General features: G+C 43.2%; 1 protein-coding gene across 2 annotated transcripts in view; it reads left to right on the plus strand.

The window, feature by feature from the left end:
- The window catches only part of ADRA1A (adrenoceptor alpha 1A), a 127585-nt gene that overhangs the window by 68735 nt on the left and 31695 nt on the right, over positions 1 to 27155 (plus strand). Inside the window, exon 2 of one of the 2 annotated variants that reach the window (XM_075601413.1) lies at positions 1910 to 3485. In XM_075601413.1, the coding sequence (XP_075457528.1) occupies positions 2588 to 3485 (898 nt within the window). In that variant the 5' untranslated portion in view covers positions 1910 to 2587. Of the gene's footprint in view, positions 1 to 1909; positions 3486 to 9428; positions 9509 to 27155 lie in introns of those variants that run through there. The other variant, XR_012801786.1, reaches the window with a different exon arrangement.

The following is a 27155-nucleotide window of genomic DNA, read 5'->3' on the forward strand; positions in this document are numbered from 1 at the left end:
TTACCTAGATAACTGATGTATCTTTTTTGTTTTTTACCCGATTTCCATCCGTGTTGTATGTTGTAAGCACAGATAAACAAATGAAAATAAAGGGCCCAGTTTATAGGGTATGGAACATTAGAGATATACTAGTACGCACTATTCTGCACCCAACATTGGTCTTTAAGATGAATAAATGGTGCTCCATAAACTACGGGGTCTGTTTATCAAAGTCTCCCAGATGAAAATCTGGGGCAAAATGTCTCAATGTCTGCTGAATTTAAGCATATCTGCTATTTATATCTGTTTGATTACTATTTGCTTCATAATTACTATACAAACAGTAGATAGAACAAAGACAACAACTCGTTTATTTTTGAGAATGGACAGTTTTATCACCAAAAGACACTAGATACAGATTGTAAAAAAGGCAAAATGACTTATTCTTAAGCACCATATAAGTTATTAAATATGCCAATGTCCTTAGTTTGATTTTGGACATACTGTCACTTTATAATTAAAAGAAAAGGTTACACAATACATATCAGTTTGAGTATACCTGTGGGAATAATGCTGCTGCAATTAAAAAATTGGCCAAAGTAAGTCTTAGAAAGCTCAGGTCCTTATTCTATAAAGTATGATAGCGCCAATCCGGAAAGCCCTGTTCAGTATGTACCTATAGGCTTTCCGCCCCCCCCCCCCCCCTTTATTGATGTAGATGTGCTACAGCTTTCAAGAACTCATCGCTTTTCTCTTCTGCTGATATATGGAGAAGTTTTTTAGGATATTCTGTGGTGGTCATTGAAGGAGACCTGTGAGCATGCTGTATGTGAAATGTGTACAGCATTTGGATTGTCTCAGTGGGAGTATCCCATTGCATTGCAATAAATATCTCCAGTAGACATGGGCAAAACTGTCAAAATCTGTTTTGCGGAATTTCCTGTGATTTCTACTCAAAATCCATTCGGTGCTGTAAAATCCGTCATCGGATTGTTCCAGTTTCAATCCATGCGGATTAATCCAAAACCGCCACTGGTGGATTTAAACAATCCAATCCACGGATTCTGCAATCTGATGGTGGATTTTAACAATCCAATCCGTGATTATTGCTAAATCCGTGGATTCAATTGTTAAAATCCACTGGTGGATTGCGGAATCCGCGAGATAACAAAAATCTGGATGAAAAATTGCTCTTTTGAGACTGATTTGCAGAAATCTGCGGACTAAAGGAACTGGCCAATCCAAGGCGGATCGAAATCTGCCCCCGAAATTTGACCATCTCTATCCAGGTGTCAAGACATTAGGCAGGGCTGTTGGGCAAAAGTATACATTTTGTGTTATACTGCACCGACACACTTTATTCGAGCAAATACCCGGTATGTACCTGGCAGATACCTGGAATAAGCCACTACTAACCTCTGACAAGCCCCGTTGCATTTGCCTTCCCAGCCTGGGTTCATGCCTGGCTGATGGGCGGCTGATCTGTTAAATGATAATGATTAGGATTTAATAGGCTGCAATGCTTCGCGTGTCTACCAGATGGCATAAATTCATGAATTGTAATGCAGTTTATATATATATACTGTGCAGTATTGCAGCCAGCGGGAATAAAATGCTTCAATCCCTGCTTGGAAAATAACTCAATGTACTCGGGCAGAAAACAGTCACAAACCTCAATACACCCGGGTATACCCGAATTCGTGGGACTAGCCAAGCTCGAATAAAGTGTGTCGCCAGTGTATAACTTTTAGAACTCCATAACTCAAACCCAGAAGATTAGTGTTTCTAAAGGAATGTCAGGGTACATCTTGATTTATTTAGAAAGTGTGAGATTAACCACTTTTCAGATGGAGAAATCAGAGATTAGTTGTGGTTGGCTGCCCCTTAGGTATTGGAGACCTGTTTGACGATTTCTCTTTGCATCTTCTAGGAGGAACAGTGTCCGAAGTAACATGAGAACAACTCTTTGCCCTATGCAACATTTCTACCAGTGTTCATCAATCAGTCTGGGACTACATTGGTATGAATGTTCTCCTGGACCAACATCTCTAGGGGACTGGGTTAAGGATTGCAAGCCTCCTTTTAGTTATGTTGAAGACCAAGACCTCTACGGTAGACAAGATTAATGGATCTTCTGAAGTTATCCACACACGGCATCTCAAGTCTATTTCATGTGAAACCAGAACTTGGAACAAAGTATCACAAAAGAGCACATAAACTCATACTGCTGATGAGGACAGCCAATTATTTCTCAGAAAAGGAGTAACCATTGAGCCCAAAAGCATTACAGCATAAATAGAGAAGAGCAGTTGTGAGACTAATAGAAAATGGTGCAATATTTACTCATAATCCAAAAATGTGTATGAAATCAGATATATAAACATCTGTGATTCATCTGTCAAACTGGGAAGTGTCCAAAAAAAAAAAATCCCAGAGAGAAATCAACATTAAGAATCATAAATAATAGAGGATAAACATCACTTTGGCTGTGTACAGTAGGTGACTTCACTTGCTAATTAGTGCCTGTTTTTCAGTGAAAAGCTTTTCCAAAGTTTTAGAATTCAACTGCAAAAAGGACACAGCCAGAACTTCCCTCATCTCTGTCACTATGGTCCCGCTTAATCAGAATAATACTGTTCAAAGCATCCATCTCTGTTTAAACTGCACTCAACCACTGAACACTATTAACATTTCCAAAGCCATTGTAGTTGGAGTTATCTTTGGTGGGTTCATCATTTTTGGCATGCTGGGGAATATTTTGGTTATCCTTTCGGTGGCCTGCCATCGGCATCTACAGACAGTGACTCACTATTTTATTGCCAACTTGGCTGTGGCTGATCTACTCTTAATGTCCATGGTGCTTCCATTCTCTGCTATTTTTGAAATCCAAGGATACTGGCATTTTGGTCGCATTTTCTGCAACATCTGGGCTGCTGTGGATGTTCTCTGTTGCACGGCCTCCATAATGAGCCTATGTGCCATTTCTATAGACAGGTACATAGGGGTTAGTTATCCACTTAGATACCCAAGCATCATGACTGAGAGGAGGGGGCTTCTAGCTCTGCTATGTATATGGGTCTTGTCATTTGTGATATCCATCGGACCTTTGTTCGGTTGGAAGGAACCAGCACCAGAAGACGAAACAATCTGTGAAATCACAAAAGAGCCCGGGTATGCACTCTTCTCAGCCTTTGGATCCTTTTATCTGCCACTCACCATCATCCTTGTTATGTACTTCCGGGTGTATATTGTGGCCAAGAGGGAGAGCAAAGTTTTAACCTGTGGGATGAAGTTCGAGAAGTCGAACTCGGAGGAAGTGACATTGAGGATTCATCGGAAAAGCACCCCGGAAAACCTCAGTTCCACTTCTAGCACGAAGAACAAAACTCACTTCTCAGTGCGGCTTCTCAAGTTTTCCAGGGAAAAGAAAGCAGCAAAGACATTGGGTATAGTAGTGGGATGCTTTGTACTGTGTTGGCTTCCGTTCTTTCTAGCCATGCCCATAGGTAAGTAACAATTTCATGTATTACATTAGTGCATCAATACATTGTTTTTGTAGATGTCTGTACCAAAGCTCATGCTGTGTAATTCGGGGCCAAAATACTGTATTGCTTCACATTTATCTATGAGAATTAAAAACAGGAGGGATGCTGCTTTAAAGAGGCAATCCAAGCAGTTAAAAAAAATGAAATTGTTTTATATATGCAGCATTTGATTACCTTTATTGAAAACTAATTACCTAAGCTGCCGATCGATTGGTTCTCCCACGATCGATCAGCAAAATCCTGTTTCCCAGGGTTCACTAAATGCCTGTCTTTCAGTTTCAAATCAAACCTTCAGTCAGTGTAACTCAGCAGCCTCAATGTATTCTTATATAGCTCAACCCCGTTATAACACGATCCATTACAACACAAATCCTCTTATAACGCTCCCAATTTTTCATTTGGATAGTTTTTAAGTTCACTGGATGCATGTAAGATCACAGTAATCATTTGCATAAAATTCTGTGCGGGGGGCGCAGGGGTTACAGAGGCCCCCGCGCTTCCCGAAGGCATTTAAAATAAATGCAGAGAAAGCGGCGAAGGCCTCTGTAGCTTCTCCTTACCGTGGTTCAGACGGCTGCAGTTGATGCGTCACCACGGCAACTTGACGTCATGACGCCAGCTGTCAGAGCCAAGGTAAGAAGGGATGGGGGGGCGTGAGGAGAAAAAGACATCTAACACGATTTTTGGACCCCACGCACCGCGTTATAACGGGGTTGAGCTTTATTACTAAGGTGAAATTATCTATTGTTACAGTTTGCAGCTCAAACTGCTGGGAATATTGGCAAAAAACTATCACGAACAGGAAAGTGTTAAAAAGATCTTGCACTGTTGGGAAGGTGTGCTAAAACCTGCAATAGAAATCAAATGATGCTCAGTATATTAAAATGAATTAAATGGCATTAAGAGTTGAATTTTAAAATAAAAAAATAAAGTACGTATTATCTAAGACGTATGTATGTATTGTATGTCTTTATATAGCGCCATTAATGTACATAGTGCTTCACAGTAGTAATACACGTGACAATCAAATAACAAATACTACAAATAACAGATCATGGGAATACGAGCTTCAGACATAAATGTAACATTTCGGTAGAGGAGTCCCTGCTCTGAGGAGCTTACAATCTTATTATCAAATTGTCAAACCATGTAAAAGAAAACAGTTGTATTTGCTAGTATTGGTGCTTACAATCTAATACTACAGAACTTATGTATTTAAAAAAAAACACATGTAGGATATTGCTTGTGTAGCCCCCTTTTCCTGTGTCTAAGGGAACCACGTGCGCTGCCGTTACCTGTGGCTCACAGAAGGCCTCACCCTCCACAGCTGGCAGCCTGGGGTGAGCTCTTGTTCTCCTCGGCCTCAACCTGAGAGGGATCCCAGCGCAGTGGGGTAACCCCTTTCCAGACCACTTAAAGTGAAATGATACACACACCAGTATATAACAATTGGTTTACTGACAATAGAATAACGATATAACGGTACCATGCAATATAACACACACAGTACAATAATAATAATACAGGGGTGAGGCTCCCCAAAAGTACCTAAGGTGTGTGGCACCACAACACCTGGTGTTCTTTCCCAATGAGTCAGTCCCACCCACGTTTAGGGAGTAGTGCTACCCCTGTGGACCGATGGTGCACTTGACCTCCCTGGGCACTCCTGTACCCAGGTACCATTGGAAGAGCAAAAAGGATCCGTCTGATCCGACGACGTCTGCTGAATCCTCTCTCACTAGTCCGCAAAGGCATCCGTCTCTTGGGGGAGCTCCAGCTGGAGTGCGTCCCCTCAATATCTATAGTTGCCTGTGGCCTGATCCCAAACCGCAGGCTGCAGCTCACTGCATGGTGTCTCTTCACTGGTGCTACACCTGACACTATAAGGCTAAAGGGTAGCGCCCCTGTCTGGGGTCTTCCCTCTAGCAACCACAATCTAAAAAGGGACGTAGGACCTAGCTGGGACCTAAGGACAAACCTAGTCCTAGTCCAGGGGAGCACAGCTCCCTGGACACTACCTCAGTGGTTCTCCCCTTCGTCCAACTGCCAGTAACTGCCAGCAACCCCTGTAACTGCCAAACTGTCTCAAAATTCTACCTGCATGTCCCTCGGACTCCTGAGTCATGTAGTCCCTTGCAGAGCCTCTCCTAAAATTGCCGCCGCAACTCTGGGGACTGCATGCGCAAAGACTCCACTGCACATTTGCGAAACCTAAAATGGCCGCCACAACTTCTCGCCTCTCTGTGCATGGACACGGCTGCAATTGTGCATGCATGAACTACAAGATGGTGGCCCCCGCTTTCCGGGTATACCGCGGAGCTCCGCCGCTACCATGCACCACAGCTGTCCCCATCCCTGGCACCGGAGGTAAGACGGGACACGGCTACACTTGGATTGCTCTTTTCTACATTTTTTTAATTACAGGATTGAAGCAGGGGGTCTCCAAAGCTGAACTGCATTCATTTCTGCTCCAGGGACCCGCTGCTTCAAGAGATATGTACCTCTGTAGCTGTGAAATATATATCTGTGGAGTTAAAAGTCCCAGTCATGTGGGCCAATAGGATACCGCACCGGATGACGATGGCTTATTATAGGCTAAAGCTGTTAAATTCCAGGCATTATTGAAAGCTTTGTTCTCTCATAGGATAATACCCAGAATTTTAACCAATCAGTAATGGCCTGGAATTTTTGGCACCTTGCCAAGTTTTTCAGTTAATCATTCACAAGAGTGAGATCAGCTCTTTGGCTGCGGCCCCGCTAGCGCTGACTGCGCTGAGCGCGTGGTGCTTGATGCTTTTAGTTACATAAATGTATATGGGCAAGTCCCCGCTCATGCGGTGCGCAGGCACACACGCTCACTCAAGCTTGGCGCTTGAGTAAACAAAAGAATGTAACTTTCCAGAGTGCTCAATTTGCTCGCAACGCCCCCCGGCGCTCGCTTGCGAAATAGCCAGGACACCTCAAGCATGAGCGCGGTCAGCACCAGCGGGGCTGCAGCCTTAGGCCCAGGACATAGTGCACTCAGCGTCGCTGAGCCGGGCTGAGCCGCGCTGAACAGATGCACAAAGCCCCTGCATCTGTTATCAGCGCGGCTATAGTTTCTCCCTCTGCATGCGTGCTGATGCGTGCGGAGGCTGAGAAACTTCCCCGAGACAGACAAGTTTGAAATTAGCCGCTCGGGGAAGTGGAGGAGCGGTCACGTGACCGCTCCCATCCAATGGGGCTGCAGCCGGTCCTACAGAGCCACCAGACCAGAGGCAGCACAGAGGAGTGTGTATATGTGTGTGTTTATGTAGGAGGGGGGGGAGCGGGTGATGTCCCCCCCTTCTGCTCCGATCCTTGTGCCTGTCTCCCTGCCAGCGCGGGAGATGCAGGGGTGTTGCGCTGCCCCGTGGGGTTGGGTTGGGAGGGGGGAGCGGGTGATGTGTCCCCCTTCTGCCCCGATCACCGTGGCTGCTTCCCTGCCCGCGTGGGAGATGCAAGGGTGTTGCGCTGCCCCCGTGGGGAGGGAAGGGAGGAAGAGGGGAGCGGGTGATGTGTCCCCCTTCTGCCCCGATCACCGTAGCTGCATCCCTGCCCGCGCGGGAGATGGAGGGGGGTTGCACGGCCGCCGGGGGGAGGGGCGGGGGGGGGAAGGACAGGAAGGGGTTGTGTCCCGGAGCAGTGGTGGCAGCAAGGTGGTGTGTGTGTGTGATTATATATATGTGTGTGTGTCTGTGTGTATTTGTATGTGTGTGTGTGTGTGTGTATATGTGTCTGTTTGTGTCTGTGTGTGTGTGTGTGTGTGTGTGTGTGTGTGTGTGTGTGTGTGTGTGTGTGTGTGTGTGTGTGTGTGTGTGTGTGTGTGTGTGTGTGTGTGTGTGTGTGTGTGTGTGTGTGTCTATCTGTCTGTGTGTCTGTGTGTGTGTGTTGTATGTGTGTGAATATATTTATGAAAGTTGCACAATGTTAATAAATAATTTATTCTCACAACATGTCTTTTTTTTTCATTTTTAAAATATAATACACACACACACACACACACATATACACACACACAGGTTCCCCAGTGACACACAAACACACAGATCACTTCAAAGTCTGCTGTGTGTGTGTGTGTTTTGTGGATGTAGAGTGGGGGGGGGGGGCTGCAGTGTGTTTTGTGGGTGGAGGAGGGATGCAGAGTGTTTGTTGGTGCGTGTGTCTGCAGTGTGGGTTTACAGGGGGCTGCAGTGGGTGCAGGGTGGGGGCTGCAGTGTGTGTTTTTTGGGTAGAGGAGGGGTGCAGAGTGTTTTGTGTGTGGGTCTGCAGTGTGTTTTGGGGTGTAGAGGGGTTGTGTGTGTGTGTGTGTGTGTGTGTGTGTGTGTGTGTGTGTGTGTGTGTGTGTGTGTGTGTGTGTGTGTGTGTGTGTGTGTGTGTGTGTGTGTGTGTGTGTGTGTGTATAAAGGGGGTTGTGTGTATGTACAATTTCCTTTCAATAAACTTGCAGTAAAAGCATAATGTAGACAATGTTGATAAAAAGCAATATGACCACAAAAGTGGATCTTTTTTATGAAAAAAATTAAGTAAAAGCCTACATTTAGCCTATAATAGTAATAATCCCCTCAGAAAAGGGCATTACTGGCCAATAATGCCCTGTTCTTCAGGGATTATTAATTAATTATAAGCCTGCGTGATGCGGGACATTTAAACACCGCCATTTCGTTAGACACACAGTTCCTTGGCTGCGTAGATAGCGACACGGTTCAGAGGTAAGCATCTCTGGAAGCAGGGTGTCCCGGAGCTGAAATTAACACAGTTCAGCTTTGGAGACCCCTTGCTTCAATCCTGTGTAATGGTGTTTCCCCCACCCTCTGGGAGATTCTGCCATTACTGGTTGTGTGGTGCATGATACTTGCTGGTAAAAGGGGGGCTGAGCTGTCTGCCGGTGGTAGTGGGGACACATGATCAGGTTTCTGGGGTACATTACCCACGCGGTTCTCTAGCAGTGCAGCACCTCCATCTGCTGTAGGCTCAAGATAGGTGAAGATGATATCCTACAGTAGAACTAATCACTTCTCCTCCCCAGTAAGATCACACACTAGGTGGGAGTATAATAACAGGAACGGTTTGTTCTCTTGGTCTGTACAGTACAGGACAAAGGCAGATCTCTGCCCACTGCAGTCTCTGGGATGGTCAACTTGAGGATGGTCCCTGGACTACCACTACAGGTCAGGACCCCTTCAGATGTCCTGGCTCTTCCCTGGCCCTCTAGCAGGACCAGAGGTATAGGGTATCACTCACTCTCCCCCAAGGGGAAGAGGAACAGGGGTAGGCTAAGCTCCAGGCAATCCTCTGTGATCCCTGCCTCTCTCAAGGGAGGAGAGACACTACTACATTTGGGGCAGCACCTTAAGTACAGCCAGGAGGAGGGCACCAGGTCTGTCCCATGATTAGTCATGCTCAGGCCTGATGTCACCGTCTCCCACTGTCACTCCAGTGCAACATTAAGGAGGGGGAAAAGCCCATGTTAACTACTGGCAGTCTGATTCTAGCAGGGCTTACTGCCAGGAGTAGGGCAGGTTAATAGCCAAAGGTGACATGTCTACACCTGTAATAAAACAACAATAAATTAAACCTTTATTGCTGCTTTAAAACACAAGTTTCAGGGAAGTTTTAGCCACATGCTGAAATGACCTTGATCTCTCATATAAGAAATAGAAAAGATCATTCTCCCCATAAAACACAAATGAAGTCATAACATAATCTGATACTTAATATTGTGCTGATCTATGTCTAACATACCATGTTTTCAGTTTCTTGGCACCAGGTATGTTTACATTTTTTTTTTGCCTTAACTGTGAGTGTGAATGACAGTTGCAATTTTAAACCCACAAGTGAGGCACATTTCTAGTAACTGATATCTTCAGAATTAAACTATAGAATTTAAAAAGGGTGCAAGACTTCTACACTGAAGGTCTTCAGGCAAAACTTCTGGAGGCAGTTTGCAGTTTAAAAAACACTAGGTACTGTAAATCAATGTACTGTAAGTGTTTTGTTCAGACCGTGGTGTTAGCTCTGGGAGTGCAGCCTTTAGACAGCGACCATGTCTGTGTGAGGTCTCATTGAACGCTACTAAACAGGCTCAGCGTCAAATTCTTTGTATAGGCTGAAATTACCTACAGTTCAGTGTAGCAATAACAGAAAGAAAATGTATATTTTTAAAACAAACTGATTTTACAAGCGTATTTTAGACCATGGGTGCTAATCTCCAGTCCTCAAGCCTCCCAACCAGGTCAGGTTTACAGGATCTCCCTGGTTCAGCACAGGTGGCTGTCACGGGAGACCACGAATTTACAATTTTTATACCGGGATAATTCATTGAGCAAAACCAAGAAGTAAAACAAATTGTCATTTATTTCATTGAAACAGACGTACATACAGTGGATTACAATTATACAGAGGAAAACAAACTTACTGGGGGTCTGGGCTACAAACTAACCTTTCCTAGTTGAAATAGCACAGAAAATAAAGTCGTTACCAGTCCTTTAGATGACCGGGACTAAGCCCGAAAAGTCCTGGAAACTGATCTCGGCATGTTCCTGCCACCACCGCTCTTTCCACTCTGGAGGTGCTGAAATCCCTGGACTGGGAACGAGTACCAAACGTCCTGGTACTCTTTTCGGTTTGTAGTTCCTCCATCTAGACTCAGGACCCCGGTACCGTTCTGGGGATACCTGGTTCCCCTATGCCCCTTTTTCCTTTCTGATCTATGCTGAAGCTGGGACTCCCGGCGGTGAGCTGCAAGAATGTTTTCAGAGTTGGATTTTGACTGGAGCCTTTTGCTTCAATGCATCCGAGAATCTTACCCGATTCCCCGCTATATTTTTGGGGTATCCAGTAACTCTGGAACCCCGCTACATACAGTAGCCATAATCTGTAAAGAGTTTCTCCGCAAAACCCATCCTGAAACTCATAGCCTAGCAATCTGCTTGCTGGCACCCCTGGAAAGGCAAAAAAATAAATATTCTTGTCGCATATTTTACATACAGGCACAGAAGTACATATACAACAGTCAGGTCCAAGAGCTTACACTCTAGGACCCCAAAACATGGATCAGGGGCAACCAAGTGGGCTTGACCTTTATTAGTGAGCCTAGTTACCCCTTCACCATTACAGTGGCTCAATCAGAGGCTCAGTTTGAGGATATTCTGAAAATATGACCTGTTGGGGGGGATTGAGTACTGGAGTATTGAGTTCTAAAGCACCCCTGCTTTAGACATACAAAACAAATTATTTATTTATAAAAATGTTTTACCAGGAAGTAATACATTGAGAATTACCTCTCGTGTTCAAGTATGTCCTGGGCACAGAGTTATGATGAGAAATACATGGTTACAAATACAAGGTCACATTAAGTGAACAGGGCTATACTTTATTTATGAAGACATTGCATGAACAGTTTAACATGTTTAATTTTTTATGCATATGAAACAGTTAAAGCCCAAATTAAAATGTGAGACAGCTTTAGTTTTGAAAGAACTTAGGGCCTCATGCAGTAAGCCCCGATACAAAATTTTCGGCACGAATTGCGAAAATGTATTTTTTGGGTGATTTGCCCTCGCAGTATTCAGTAAGGGCCGAATCCTTCCGATCCCTGCTGAAGCACTGCGAAAGCAAAGCTGCCGATGAGCTGTGGCGATACAGCCTGGCTCCCGATAAGGCTCCCGATAAGCCTTTGGTGCCGATAGATGTTTGCAGCTGAGAGAGACAAGCCGCTCTCTCAGCGCAAACTTCGGCACCAAAAAAAGTATTTAAAAACAACTTTTATTTATACTCTACATGTGCAGGGGGTCTTCGGAGCTAAACCGCGTTGGTTTGAGGTCCGGGGACCCCCTGCCCCCCGAGATACAGGCCCCTTTATGAGGTGCCGGTATCCCTCGGCGTTTAAAGTTCCCGATCACGTGACCGCGGCCTGTAAACAAACCAGAGGGATACCGGCACCCCATAAAGGGGCCTGTATCTCGGGGGGCAGGGGGTCCCCGGACCTCAAACCAACGCTGTTCTGCTCCGGAGACCCTCTGCACATGTATAGTATAAATAAAACACACACACATCAATAAAGACTCGTTCCTTACCTTGGCGGCTATGTGCAACGGTAATGAAGCAGCATGAATGTCTTTTTAATTATACTGTACAGTGAGCAGGGGGTCCCCTGAGCTGAACCGCATTGCTTTGTGGACCAGGGACCCCCTGCTTCCCGAGTTACAGGCCCCGGTATGTGTCATCGGGTGGCAGTGTCGCCGCCATGTTTATAGCGTCCCCGCAATAAACATGGCGTCCACACTGTAACCGATGGCCCAAACCGGGGCCTGTAACTCGGGAGGCAGGGGGTCTCTGAGCCACAAATAAATGCGCTTCAGCTCAGGGGGCCTCCTGCTTCCGCACAATATTATTAAAATACATTAATGCTGCTTCATTACCATAGCGGATAGCCGCTAAGGCAATGAAGGGGTTAACGCATAGTAGCATGTTTATTGGGGACAAATGCCCCCAATAAACATAGCAGCAATACACAACATACAGTATAGTAATGGGCAGAATGACTATTATCCACAAATGGATAATAGTGCAGTTGTCCATTTACAATACTTACACAACAATAAAGACTTTAAATACATATAGCACTCACCCATGTCCCACTGCCACGATGAAGGCCATCCTCATCTTCATCCTGCCCATGCCCCATCCGCTTCTGCAAAACAAACACAAGAATTACAACATCCAAATTAATGTCCCCTAACCCCTTAATCACCATAGCGGTTATTAACCGCTACAGTTATTAAGGGGTTAAGCCACCATCACCCACATACCCTCCCCCACAAAGCCCCCCAACCACCCTCACCCAATACCCACAGGGGAGTCCTACCAAATACCCTTGGGCCTAATACCCCCTCCCCCAGCACATACAGTACAATAATGTGCCAAATAACTATTATCCACATAGGGATAATACATTATTTGGCCATTATTAAACACATTCAATAACGTTAAAATGTAAATAAAATTGTACTAACCTCATCAATAAGAAGTCTCCGTCGCCAGCATCATCCTTGGGGTCCGTTGCCAACATTAGAAATAGCCACAACATTTCAATATCATTAACATAACACTGAACCCCTTAATCACCTTATCGGGTACTAACCTGAAAGGTAATTAAGGGGTGAAGCCATCCTGCAATGCCTACAACAGTTATGCATAACATCTTCAGTGAAATAAAAACCAATTGCCTAACCAAATTCCATTTAATCATTCAATCTGTAGGCTCACATGCCTCATAAAACATTGCATTTACAGTGTATACATGTAGCATAACATGTAAACTGCATGTACACGCTGCAAATCAATGTTAACAATACAATAATGCCACTCAAATCGCCATACAACACAAGAAGTATATTATTTAATACAATAAACTCACCATCAATGAATTACCACACATCAATTACATCCCTAAACAATTAAAATACCATCCATACCAATTACACAATGAACTAAAGCTATCCTAACAGAGAACCACTTCAAAACATAGAAAAAAGTACACCAACAAATACAATATACTAAAGCAAGGCTTTCCATATCCTATTGTATGGCCTGGAAGCCCAAAACTTACATCTGTCTAAAAATAAAATACATTTAGCACACATCAATGCATAGCCACAATGATTAACAATACAGAATTAGAAGCTTTAACAACACTATCATTTCTTACCCTGTATATATATCTGTACACATACATACAGACATACATACAGTGGGAAGAAATGATATGCATTATAAAAAATGAAAACATGAAAAAGCAACACAAAAAACAGTTACATTAAGTACATTTCTTTATTTAACTTACCATTACTTGCCCCCACCGACTCCCGTTGATCAGCTTACTCACGAACCAATCCACGACACCATCCACGACACCATCCAGGAACAAATCCACGACACCATCCAGGAACAAATCCACGACACAATCCAGGAACAAATCCACGAACCAAACCAGGAACCAATCCAAGAACAAGTGCAGGAACCAATCCAGGAAGCAAGCCACGAAGAAATCCAAGAAACAATCCACGACACGATCCAGGAACAGGAACCCATAAAAGAAAAGAAAAAAACAAATTAAACATTAAAATAATAAAACATGACAATCAAGGGTTGTACTAGTTTTATTCTTAGTGAATCTGTATTACAATACCTTGTTCCGGGGTCTTCTTGACATCCGGTGCCACGCCCTGGTCTTCAATCTTCAGGAGGAGGTCCGTCCTCCTCGGCATCTGCCTTCAAAATGAGACGACATAGGCTTTTATAGGCCTATGACGTCACATTTGTCGTCATATGGTTCCCACGGCCCTGATTGGGCCGTGAAAACCATGTGTTTTGGCCGATGTAAAAAAATTGATGACGTCACTTAAAGGCAATGCCAGCACAGCCAATCTGAATGGATTTGCTGCTATTGCCTTTAAGAAAACGTCATGAAATGACACATGGCCGGACTCACATGGTACTTGAACCAATCAGAGTAGGGATGGAGTTCCCACGCTCTGATTGGCTGGCTTACCATGTGAGTCCGGCCATGTGTCATTTCATGACGTTTTCTTAAAGGCAATAGCAGCAAAGCCATTCTGATTGGCTGTGCTGGCATTGCCTTTAAGTGACGTCATCAATTTTTTTACATCGGCCAAAACACATGGTTTTCACGGCCCAATCAGGGCCGTGGGAACCATATGACGACAAATGTGACGTCATAGGCCTATAAAAGCCTATGTCGTCTCATTTTGAAGGCAGATGCCGAGGAGGACGGACCTCCTCCTGAAGATTGAAGACCAGGGCGTGGCACCGGATGTCAAGAAGACCCCGGAACAAGGTATTGTAATACAGATTCACTAAGAATAAAACTAGTACAACCTTTGATTGTCATGTTTTATTATTTTAATGTTTAATTTGTTTTTTTCTTTTCTTTTATGGGTTCCTGTTCCTGGATCGTGTCGTGGATTGTTTCTTGGATTTCTTCGTGGCTTGCTTCCTGGATTGGTTCCTGCACTTGTTCTTGGATTGGTTCCTGGATGGTGTCGTGGATTTGTTCCTGGATGGTGTCGTGGATTTGTTCCTGGATGGTGTCGTGGATGGTGTCGTGGATTGGTTCGTGAGTAAGCTGATCAACGGGAGTCGGTGGGGGCAAGTAATGGTAAGTTAAATAAAGAAATGTACTTAATGTAACTGTTTTTTGTGTTGCTTTTTCATGTTTTCATTTTTTATAATGCATATCATTTCTTCCCACTGTATGTATGTCTGTATGTATGTGTACAGATATATATACAGGGTAAGAAATGATAGTGTTGTTAAAGCTTCTAATTCTGTATTGTTAATCATTGTGGCTATGCATTGATGTGTGCTAAATGTATTTTATTTTTAGACAGATGTAAGTTTTGGGCTTCCAGGCCGTACAATAGGATATGGAAAGCCTTGCTTTAGTATATTGTATTTGTTGGTGTACTTTTTTCTATGTTTTGAAGTGGTTCTCTGTTAGGATAGCTTTAGTTCATTGTGTAATTGGTATGGATGGTATTTTAATTGTTTAGGGATGTAATTGATGTGTGGTAATTCATTGATAGTGAGTTTATTGTATTAAATAATATACTTCTTGTGATGTATGGCGATTTGAGTGGCATTATTGTATTGTTAACATTGATTTGCAGCGTGTACATGCAGTTTACATGTTATGCTACATGTATACACTGTAAATGCAATGTTTTATGAGGCATGTGAGCCTACAGATTGAATGATTAAATGGAATTTGGTTAGGCAATTGGTTTTTATTTCACTGAAGATGTTATGCATAACTGTTGTAGGCATTGCAGGATGGCTTCACCCCTTAATTACCTTTCAGGTTAGTACCCGATAAGGTGATTAAGGGGTTCAGTGTTATGTTAATGATATTGAAATGTTGTGGCTATTTCTAATGTTGGCAACGGACCCCAAGGATGATGCTGGCGACGGAGACTTCTTATTGATGAGGTTAGTACAATTTTATTTACATTTTAACGTTATTGAATGTGTTTAATAATGGCCAAATAATGTATTATCCCTATGTGGATAATAGTTATTTGGCACATTATTGTACTGTATGTGCTGGGGGAGGGGGTATTAGGCCCAAGGGTATTTGGTAGGACTCCCCTGTGGGTATTGGGTGAGGGTGGTTGGGGGGCTTTGTGGGGGAGGGTATGTGGGTGATGGTGGCTTAACCCCTTAATAACTGTAGCGGTTAATAACCGCTATGGTGATTAAGGGGTTAGGGGACATTAATTTGGATGTTGTAATTCTTGTGTTTGTTTTGCAGAAGCGGATGGGGCATGGGCAGGATGAAGATGAGGATGGCCTTCATCGTGGCAGTGGGACATGGGTGAGTGCTATATGTATTTAAAGTCTTTATTGTTGTGTAAGTATTGTAAATGGACAACTGCACTATTATCCATTTGTGGATAATAGTCATTCTGCCCATTACTATACTGTATGTTAGGGGGGTATAGGTGTTGTTGGGTATATATATATATATTATTTAATTATTTATTTAATTCGTTATTGTGGTGCTGGGGTGTTTTTTTTTATTATTGTGGGTAGTGGGGGTGTGTGAAGGGGGCATTAGCCCCAACGGTGGTTGTTTAGGGCTTGCGGGTGGGTAGCGGGAGGCCTTAACCCCTTCAGGACCGTAGCGGTATTAACCGCTACGGTCGTGAAGGGGTTAAGTGCCCCCGCATCCCCCCCGCAAGTCCTAAACTCACACCCAGGGCCAAATACCCCCCTCACCCATCCCCGCTACCCACAATAACGCTGGCACGGTGGGTTAACCCCTTCATTGCCTTAGCGGTTAGCCGCTAAGGTAATGAAGTGGCTTTTAAATGCCTTTTTCCTGCCTCGGATGCCTGCCGGGGGGCTCCGGTGCGGGTATCAGCTCCGGAGACCCCCGGCATCAATCACAGGCAGGAAAAAGGGCTGATTTTTCCTAAGTGTCGCCCTTGCCGATGCTTCTCCTTCAGCAAGTTGCCAACTTTAGTTGGCGGGCTGGATTGGCCATAAAATCTCCAATCTGGCCTGCCGATCAGCACCAAAAAGCTGATCGGGGCTTACTGAATTCAGGCGGGAAAAAAAAGTCCCGATAAGTGGCTTATCGGCAGCCGGGTGGCGAAAAAATTTTTTTCGCAAAAAAAGTTGCCGATAATTCCCACTTATCGGGGCTTACTGAATCAGGAGGGCAAAAAACGGCTATAAAATGCCGAAAAAGCCTTATCGGGGCTTACTGCATGAGGCCCTTAGACTGGTGGCGGCTTTGAGAGTCTCAGGTAGATTGTTCCAGGTGCTCGGTAAGAGAAGAAGGAGCGGCCAGATTCTTTGTTGAACCTTGGGATCGCGAACAATCGAACATAGATTAAATTACATCAACAAACATTTTTATTCTTTTTTCCCCTGACCTTTACTGAGCATGTGCCTAACCCCTAAATAGGCAATCCAAGTGATGCATTTAATATTTAATATATATACTTATAATTATATATATTTTTTTTTTTAAATAATTCTCTGAAGCTGAACCCCATTCTTTTCAGCTATGGGGTCCCCCTGCTTCCCGACCCTTTTGGAGGTAAGTATCTCGGGAACAGTGGGTCCCTGGAGCTGAAATGAATGGGGTTCAGCTCCAGAGGATTGTTTTAAAAAAATATATATATTTTTAAATGCATCACTTGGATAGCGGTAGATTACAGTTACAGTTGTAGCCTCTCCGCAGCCCGGGGTTGCCAGTAGCAATCGCCCTCAGCAACACCGACCATGGGCAATGCTGCGTTATTTCAAAATGTACTGTACTGTAGATGCTGATGCTTCCCATGGCTGGAGCCTCAATACATTTTCTGGATGCTCTGGTGATGGTAAGCCAGTTGTACTTTTGGTCAAGTAACTACACCCACACAAAATTATTGTATTCTCTATTGTATTTTTGTACCTTTCACAGCTAGACTTGTGCAGCGACAGACCTTTTGTATGCACTGGATGTCACAAAGGTCGGTAAATCCAATGTCATCCCATTTATGAGTGTTCCTAGGGGAGGGTCCCAGGAGGGCTTCCACTAACGATTTGATATAAGGGGCAGGCTACACAAGTGACTACATATTAGCAGTGAAAAGCCACAAACCTGGTATTTTAAAAGTTACGTTTCTATCTTCCGAGTCTCCTTCTCTTCTCCTTGGGGACTTCAACTGACATATTGATGATCCCTCTCTCCCTCGGTTTTCCCCCTTTCTCTATCTAACCTCTTCTTTTGGCTTTTTCTAATGAGCTGCATTCAGCACCCACAAGGATGGCCACTATCTGGACCTGGTGTTCATAAAAAAGTGTTCTCTCTCTGATTTCTCTATTTTCCCCTATCCCTCTCTGACCATCACCTCATCTAATTTACTCTCCTTTTTCTTCACCTCCATCTACAGTAACTCTTATTTCTTCAGAGTGGTGCTTGACTCCACTTTGCCATCCTCCTTCTCTATTCTCTCCTCCTCTACAAATTCTGACAACCTTGTCATGAACTACAATTCTACCCTATCCTCCTCTTTTAATCTACATGCCCCTCTTTTTCTGTCCCACTCTCGCCCCTCTATTCCTAGACCATGGCTAACTGCCATACACGCATGCTCCGCTCCTGCACTCCTGCACTCGCTCCTCTGAATGCCTCTGGAAGAAATCTCATACTCTCGCTGTCTTCCTTTACTACAAATGTATCCCTGCCCTCTCCCAGGCAAAACAAACCTACTTTTCTTCACTAATCAATACTTACAAGTCTAACACACACCACCTCTTCTCTGTCGTTGACTCTCAGTTCACCATTTATTAGCAGTTTTTTCCCCTCCATTTCATCTCAGGACTTAGTTGACTTTTTCAGGACAAGGTGTATTCCATTCATCGAGGCTTATACTACTTATATTCTACACCTCCTCTGCCTAACTCGCTTCCTGCTTTCCTTTCCCTCTTTTTTTCTCTATCACCAAAGTGTTGCTGCTGCTCCCCTCCTCCCCCTCTACCACTTGCCTTTTTGACTCCATTCCCTCCCATCTCATCACACCTCTTGCTTCCACTCTAATCCCTGCACTCTCACATATATTTTCAACTCCTCCCTCAGCTCTAGTACCTATTCTACCTCCTTCAAGCACACAACAGTTATACCCAGTTTCTCCCAATACTATCCAAAGTCATGGAAAAATGTGTTCACTCCCAATTAAGCGATTACTATACCAAGACAAATTTCCCTAGCCAATTCCAATCTGGCTTTCGCCCCAAACACTCCACGGTAACTACCCACCTAAAAGTTTGCAATGAGATCCAGTGTGGAATAGAACTGGGACAACTTACTGGTGCAATATTCCTAAATTTTGCAAAGGCTTTTGATACTGTTGATCATATTATCTTGCTAAACGAACTCCAGTGCTCTGGAATATGGAAGCATGCTTTAAAATGGTTTAATTCATACCTACTGTATCAGCTAGATCCCAACACGTGTCTATCTCATGCTCTAACTCTAACCACTTAGATATCACCTGCGGTGTCCTGCATGGCTCTGTTCTGGGGCCCCTACTCTTCTCAGTGTTCATCAATGATCTTCCTACAGCTTGTAAGGGAGCTTCAATACACATGTACGCAGATGACACAATCTTATATGCACACAACCCTAGCCTCTCTGACCTTGAACACGTTCTTCAATCTGACTTTGAGATTTGAAAATTGGATTACCCCAAAACAAACTGTTTTTAAACACTGACAAGACTGTAACAATTATATTTGTGACCAAGGCTAATATTTTAAAGCTTCAAATAATCATTTATTGATCCAGATCAGAATCAACCCTAATACCACCAAAGCCCCTGTTACTAGTTTTAAATACTTGGGCATATGGTTTGACTCCCATTTAACATTTGGGTTGCACATTGATACCATGACATACAAAACCTATGCCAAACTACAATATGTGTACTTTATAGGAACAAATCCTCCCTAAGTCTGCTGGTCAGAAAATGTATCGCACAGAAGATACTAATGCCAATTATAGACTATGGAGACATAGTATATGGCACGGCACCACAAATCCACCTTAGCAAACTTGACACCCTCTACAATTCAATATGCCATTTTGTCCTACAATGCAACTACAACACACAACTGTGAAATGCTCAAAGAACTAGATTGGCCATCACTTGAGTCTAGACGCAAAGTTCATCTTTCCTGTCTTGCCTTCAAATACTTTCTGGGCAAGCTACAATAACCGTCTATCTGAACAAGCTGCTCACCCCTATCACATGCAGCACTTATCATCTGAGATCTGGCTCCAAAAATCTGTTCATGGTCCAAGACTCAACAAAGTATCCGGCCGCTCCTCCTTCTCCTACCGTGCAGCCCACAACAGGAACAATCTATCAGAGACATTCACCGCCAACACCAGTCTAACGTCTTTCAAAACAAAAGCTGTCTCACATTTTAATCTGGTCTTTAACTGTTACATACTCCTATAACATATATTATCTCTTACTGTGCATGCAATGTCTTTATATAATGTATAACCCTGCTCACTTAATGTAACCATGGATTTCTAACCATGTATTTGTCATCATAACTCTGTGCCCAGGACATTCTTGAAAATGAGAGGTAACTCTCAATGTATTACTTCCTGGTAAATCATTTTATAAATAAATACCTTTACTAAAAAAATAGCAACCTTGACCATACATATCTCTCTAACTATTGTCCTGTCTACGTCCTTCCTTTTACCTCCAAACTCTTGAACACCTTGTATTTTCTCTCGTGCTCCATTTTCTTAACTCATATTCTCTCCCAGACTCTCAATAATCTGGCTTCCGCACTGCTCACAGCAATGAAACAGCTCCCACTAAAATAATGAATAACCTTCATCCTGTCAAAGACAAAGGTCATTACACCCTGCTTATATTACTCAACCTCTCTGCAGCTTTGGATACTGTGAACCACTCCTTCACATTCTCCATACTGTTGGTTTCCATAACTGTCCTGGATTTCCTCCTACCTCTCCCATTGTACTTATGTGTCTCATTCGCCAACACCTCCTCCTTAGTCATTCTTTCTGTGGGCGTACCCCAGGAGTCTGGTCTGTGACTTCTTCACTTTTCTCTCTACACACAGGTCAGCGGTGTGCAAAAAGGGGGGGTTGAGCTCCCCTTGGGGGCAGAAGATTTTGCTGCGGGGGCGCGGGTTGTTACAGGGGCCCTGCGCTCTTCCTCACGGCATTTAAATTAAATGCCGGAGGAGGTGAGAGGCCTCTGTAACTTACTTACCTGCTGCCAGCCGGGTCTTCGGCGACATTTGGCGCCGCGGGATCATGGCGTGATGTCACATGACCCCCGCACACCGGAAAGGAAGGTAGAGTGGGCGCGAGCACCAGGAGGAGAAGGCGGGGGGGGGGCACAGTGCAAATAGTTTGCGCACCCCTGCTCTAGGTGACCTTAGCACAGCTATTAGGTTGAACTATGCTGATGACACACAAATAAACTTTTCAACCCCTGACCTTACATCTGCTGTCCACACCTAAGTCTCTGAATGTCTCTCTGTGCTATATCATCCGGAATGACCCTCCACTAACTCAAACTTGTCACAGATGGAACTCCTCATACTTCCTCCCAAGCCTTACCCTGATGCCCCTTCTCCATTACTGTTGGCAATACTATCATATACCTAGTATCACAGGCATGCTGCCTAAGCAGCACATTTGACTCCTCCCTCACATTCTCCTCTCACATTCACAATGTAGCTAAAACCTGTCGATTTCCCGCCCATAACACTGATAAAATACTCCCTTTCCTCTGTCGATCTAATGCTAAAACTCCAAAACATGCCCTTAATCTCTCCCGTCTTCACTGTTATAACCTTCTACTGTCCGACCTTCCTGCTGCACAAATTCTCCACTACAATCTATCCTATATCCTGCTGCTAGAATCACTTCACTCTCTCTTAAACCTGCAGCTCTTGAAGCGTCCTGTTAAATGCTGTATTACTTACAAAAATTTTCTTCTCACTTTCAGGCTATACACTCCTCTGCCCCTCTTCACATCTCAGCCTAATGTGTCACTTTACACCTGCTCGCCTCTTGTTTTCTGCTCAAGGATGTCTTCTGTCTTCCCCTTTTGTATCTAAAGCCCTGTCCTGCCTAAAATGCACTCACTCACAGCCCTGTACCTCTGGAATGAACTTTCCCTCAATATCCGACAAGCACCCACTCTCTCCACCTTTAAGGCCTAAATTAAAACACGCTTCTTTAATGAAGGATTTGGGTTGTTCCCTTGGCTTATATTGTACATCTCATATGCATTTACCATGACCACTTGAATACGCACTTACCATATAACCCACCCTGTCTCTGTAAATTCTGCCTACTTACTACTCAGATTGCAAACTCTTCGGGCAGGGACTACTTTTCCTAATGTTACGTTTATGTCTGAAGCTCTTAATCCAATATGTCTCATAATATTTATGTCACGTGATACTGCTGTATCATGTAACGCCTCCCTAACTCCTTCTGTTGTACACAAAATATGATGCATTTTATTATAATCTGTGCATCATGTAACTCCTATTGTACACACAGAAAATGTTATATTTAAGTGATAATCCCCGAAGAACAGGGCATTACTGGCCAATAATGCCCTGGCTGGAAGAGTTAAAGGCCCGAGGCGAAGCCGAGGGTCTTTAACCCAGCAGGGCCTTATTGGCCAGTAATGCCCTGTTCTGAGGGGATTATTACTATTATAGGCTAACCTTTGTCTTTTTTTCATAAAATAATACACTTTAGTATAGATATATAAATCGGAACTACACTGATGCAGCTGTGTTGGAAAAAGAAGTAAAATAGCAAATGAGAGGGGAGAGAAATGAAGGGAGAGAAGAGACAGAGATGAGGGGAGAGAAAAGCCAGAGATGAGGGGGGAGAAGAGAGGTGAGGGTGGGAGAAGAGAGAGGTGAGGGGATGAGAGGAGAGAGAGATGAGAGGGTGAGAGGAGAGAGATAAGGGTGTAAGATGAGAGAGGTGAGGGGGAGAGAGGGTAGGGGGAGGAGGTGAAGGGGGAAAAGGATGAGGTGGATGAAGTGGGGTATGGGGGGAGTGGAGGGTGAGATGGGGAAGAGAAGTTGGGGGACAGTGATTTTAACTACAAACTAAATTAAAAACAGATACAAATTACCTTAGCAGAAGCTATACAAGTTGTGGAAGAAATATTACTTTGTTGCAAGTAACATTACTTTGTTGCAAGTAACAAAGTTACTAGTTAAAACCCCACCAGCTTCTGACAGCAATAGCAGCTGTGTGAGTGAACAGAGATGCAGCTGGAGCTTGGATCGGGAGAGGTATTTACTGTTAGCAGTTTTTAATTTTGCAGTTTTTTTATTTCAAATTCTCAGAACGCTCCCCCTGCATCGCTGAAAGGTGAATTGGCAAGTTGACAAAATTCCGGGCATTACTGAATGAATAATGCCCGGAATTCTAACCAATCAGAGAGCAGAGATTTCAAAAATGCCCGGAATTTTGCAGCATTAGCCTATTATTGGTATTATAATTTATTATAACAGCAGGCACTTGGCTAACTGCAATAGCCACCTACGTAAGAGTTCTTGACCGGCAAGTGCGCGCATATAGCGACTCCACTACTATAAGCTCGGCCTTACTCCTCCTATTGTACATACAAAATATGATACCTCATTATAATCTGTGCATCATCCTCCCTATCTGCTCCTATTGTACACACAGAACACGATACATCTCATTATAATGTCTTTATCATGTTATTCCTCACTTATTCCTCCAATTGTACATGTAGAGTTTGATACTTAGGCTGCCTTTATAGTACTGGCTACAGTGACTGCTACGTTGTGCAGCACCGTAGCAAGTACATGCAATCCGTCACGTGTGCTCATAGTGGGCGCAACGGCTGTCACGCGGTCACGATCGCTGGAAGTCAAAAGATTTAGATTTTCTTCAAGCAATGAGGGCGAGCTGCTCACGCCTCCAGCACGCCCCCCAGTTGCCCTCTATTGTCTCCTGCACCAGATGGCAGAAAACAATATAGGGACAGCGACGGCTGATGTTACGCGGTTGCGACTGCGTACTGTAGTAACTATAAACGCAGCCCTAATACTTATTGCCCACAAAAAACTAATATAGCGTTCCCTAAAAATTGCCATTTACCTGATCATACTGAGAAATATAGTGTTGATATCAGCAAACTCAACAAAGTACTAGTACAATAAACATGACAGCATTTTAAATCACTACCATTAGTTTTCTTTAGTTCATCCTAACTTGCCAACTTCTTTAACTGCAGAGGAAGACTTGCATTGTAACTGTCCGTGCTATAAATACAGCAGATCTGTTGGGGCTACAATTTACTTTTTTTTTTTACTTTTTACATCAGCAAAAATTCAAGTGATGAACACCCTTGACACCTATGTTTAATGTGACTGGCACCGTTTATGGAAAGAAAGAGCTGACACTGTATTAAATTCCCATTCTCAGATGACAGCTGCTATATCCAAACACAAGGAAGAGGCTTAAATTGTTCTCTTAAATGATGCTGGCTATATATATATATATATATATATATATATATATATATATATATATATATATATATATATGTATATGTGTGTGTGTTTTTAATGTTTTACCCTGGTTAATGGCATGTCCTAGTAAATCTTCAATGAGGCCGGAATGGGGAAAGTGCTGATATTTTACTTGTAAAAAGTAAATTGAAGTTGCAATACCACCCATCTGCCTATAAACATCGAGATATTATTAAGGTCATTTTTAAGACAAATTGACACGGAGAGGAATTTTCATTAAGCAGCAATGTATTAAGGTAAAATATTATTTCCAGCGGCTTCTGTTATCATTGTTCACAGGAGGAGTTAGAGAGGAGTTACATGATACACAGATAAATCTATCATGTTCTGTGTTTACAACAGGAGGAGTTACATAATGCACAAATTATGAAGAGACGTGTCACATTTTATGTATAATTTTTTTATCTTGTATACGAGTTAAAAACTCTGCCAAGTCTTGGGTGGCATAAACTTCTCTGGCTGACAATTTGCATCACATGTAGGAAACTACAGTAGTACTAACACTGTAAATTAGACACACGTGTGCACATCAAACGTTTCTTTGTGCTTTTTCTTATGTTGATACATACTGTATCCTCCTTGGTCTAAAATCACATTGCACCGATGAAACGGACAGTCATCACAAATGTTAACTTCTTTGTAGGTGCACACATTAACACACTGATGCACAGATATCCTGATGCAGACACAAAGGTAGTGATACACAATGTCTAAACACATGCTCACACACACACACACACACACACACTGTATACAACAATGATATACACAGTTTTGCACATGCACACTTACACAAGTAGAAATATACACACCAGGTCACAAATGCCCATCTACTGCTCTACATTGGTAAAATTGTAAGCCTGTGTATTTATATCCACTATTCTCTTAGCTGATGAGTCCTTTGCATTGACACGGCAGGCCTCAGTAACAGATACACTTCCTGAAATCAGTGTGGTTTTGTCAGTTAGGAAAGTGTTCAGTCCGCGCTCTTGTTCTTTATGGATGTGGAATGTTGATTCCTCTCTGTTCTTTTGCTGCTCCTGTAATTCGAGGTGTCTTCCCCCACCTCCAAGATGGATCCCAACGGAGAACTCCGACGGCGATACCAAATAACCAAGAAAAAAAGGAAACAAAAGAGCGCACCAAGATAAGAGAAATAAAGTGTATTACCAATAATAAAAGATAGTAACCACTTACCTAGAGTAAAACTTTAATAATCCCGATCTCGACGATAACTTCTTTGGTGGGGCATCACAATAGGTGTATAGGGGCAATTTCAGTCCTCAGAAATCAGTCCCGCGCGCTGGGGCTGTCTCCGTAGCGCTGTCAGACCTCCACGAGTGTGAGCGTGGCTGAAAGCGTAGCGCGCATGCGCAGGAAAAGAAGCCCTCTGTAGCTGTCCTTGGGATGCCTGTCCGTTTCGGTAATCGTAGTCGTGGTCGGAAAAGATACACTTGTGTGTATACTGGCTATCAAGAGAGTATGGGCCAGCAACACAATTCGCGATGCGTTTCGTATACAAAAGTATACTTCATCAGACGAAAAGAAGTTATCGTCGAGATCGGGGATTATTAAAGTTTTACTCTATGTAAGTGGTTACTATCTTTTATTATTGGTAATACACTTTATTTCTCTTATCTTGGTGCGCTCGTGTTTCCTTTTTTTCTTGGTTTTGTCAGTTACACTGAACTCTCTTATCTGGCCAAGCTGCTTGAGAGATGATTTGAAAAGGTTTTTAATCACAGACAGCAACAAAGAGAGAGAGAGCAATGCGGGCTGCTCTTTTACACTATTGTACTGCATGTTCAACTCAAAAGCCTCACATCTATTTGCATACTGTATAAAGGTATTTGATGAAGAAACATTTGCTTTCTGTTTAAAGATTGAAAGCCTGATACTCTTTTTTTGAAAAACACATCTCTTGTTAGTGCTTCAGTTCAGCAAACCTTACAAAGAATCCTACAAGGTCTTTTGTCTTTATTTCAAAGGCTGTAACACTGTAGAGATGTGCTTTTATGATATGGCTCGTTGCTGCTGCAATTGATAGAGCGCTAAGGATTTGAAAGAAATGTTTATGTACTCAAATAGTTTTTCTTTTAAGAGTAAACAGAATTGTCAGGTCAATGAATAGTTTTCTTTGACATACATTACTGCTTTTTTTTCAACTCATGGCAGTTATGTCAAAATGTGTCTTACATATTGTGTAGATTGTTAGTCAGAGAGGGTTATACTGTACCACCTCAGACCTGGTGGCAGGGATGCTGACAGTGCAGTAGAGTGGAAAGAAGTGTCCTAGGCTTTGCAACGGAGAGGGCCTGGAAGTTGAGCCAGGCCTGCCGATCCTGGAAGTTGAGTCCAATTTCCGTGACTGGCAGGCCCCTTCCTGTGCCAGCCCACAGAAAATAGTGTGCTACAGGTGCCCACCCCCCCTCGCCAGCATTCACCCTCACTACTGCTTCTTCTTAACCTCTCTGGGCCCAGGTCTAGACTTCAGTCCTGGGCCACATGAATGCGGTCAGTGGGTCTGCCTGTTGGATTTCTTTCATTGGAAGCAGAATTTGAAGCGTATCATTACAATCTGTTTGTCATGTATCTTCTCCCTAACTTGTCTTGCTGTAGATACAGACTTGAATACATCCCATTAGAATCTATACATTATGTAACTGCTCTCTATCTTCTAGTGTCATAAATGACATCACAACGCAAAGATAGCTACTGTATTTTCTGCCTTCTGGAAGGAGAATAATAATTGTGTCATGTATAAAATAAAGCATTCTATTCTTTTACATATAGTGTTGCCTTTAGAGAAGCAAATTCCTGCTGAACAATATTATTAATTAATAATGAATTACAATTAGTAATATTATTTGATTCTTCATTTATTTTCCTGTCCAAGTATTTCGTGTAATCAGGTTTTTTCTTTCCAGTTGAACATTTCTTATGTTT

The sequence above is a fragment of the Ascaphus truei genome, chromosome 5, assembly GCF_040206685.1.
Source record: "Ascaphus truei isolate aAscTru1 chromosome 5, aAscTru1.hap1, whole genome shotgun sequence".
NCBI classification, from domain to species: Eukaryota; Metazoa; Chordata; class Amphibia; order Anura; family Ascaphidae; genus Ascaphus; species Ascaphus truei.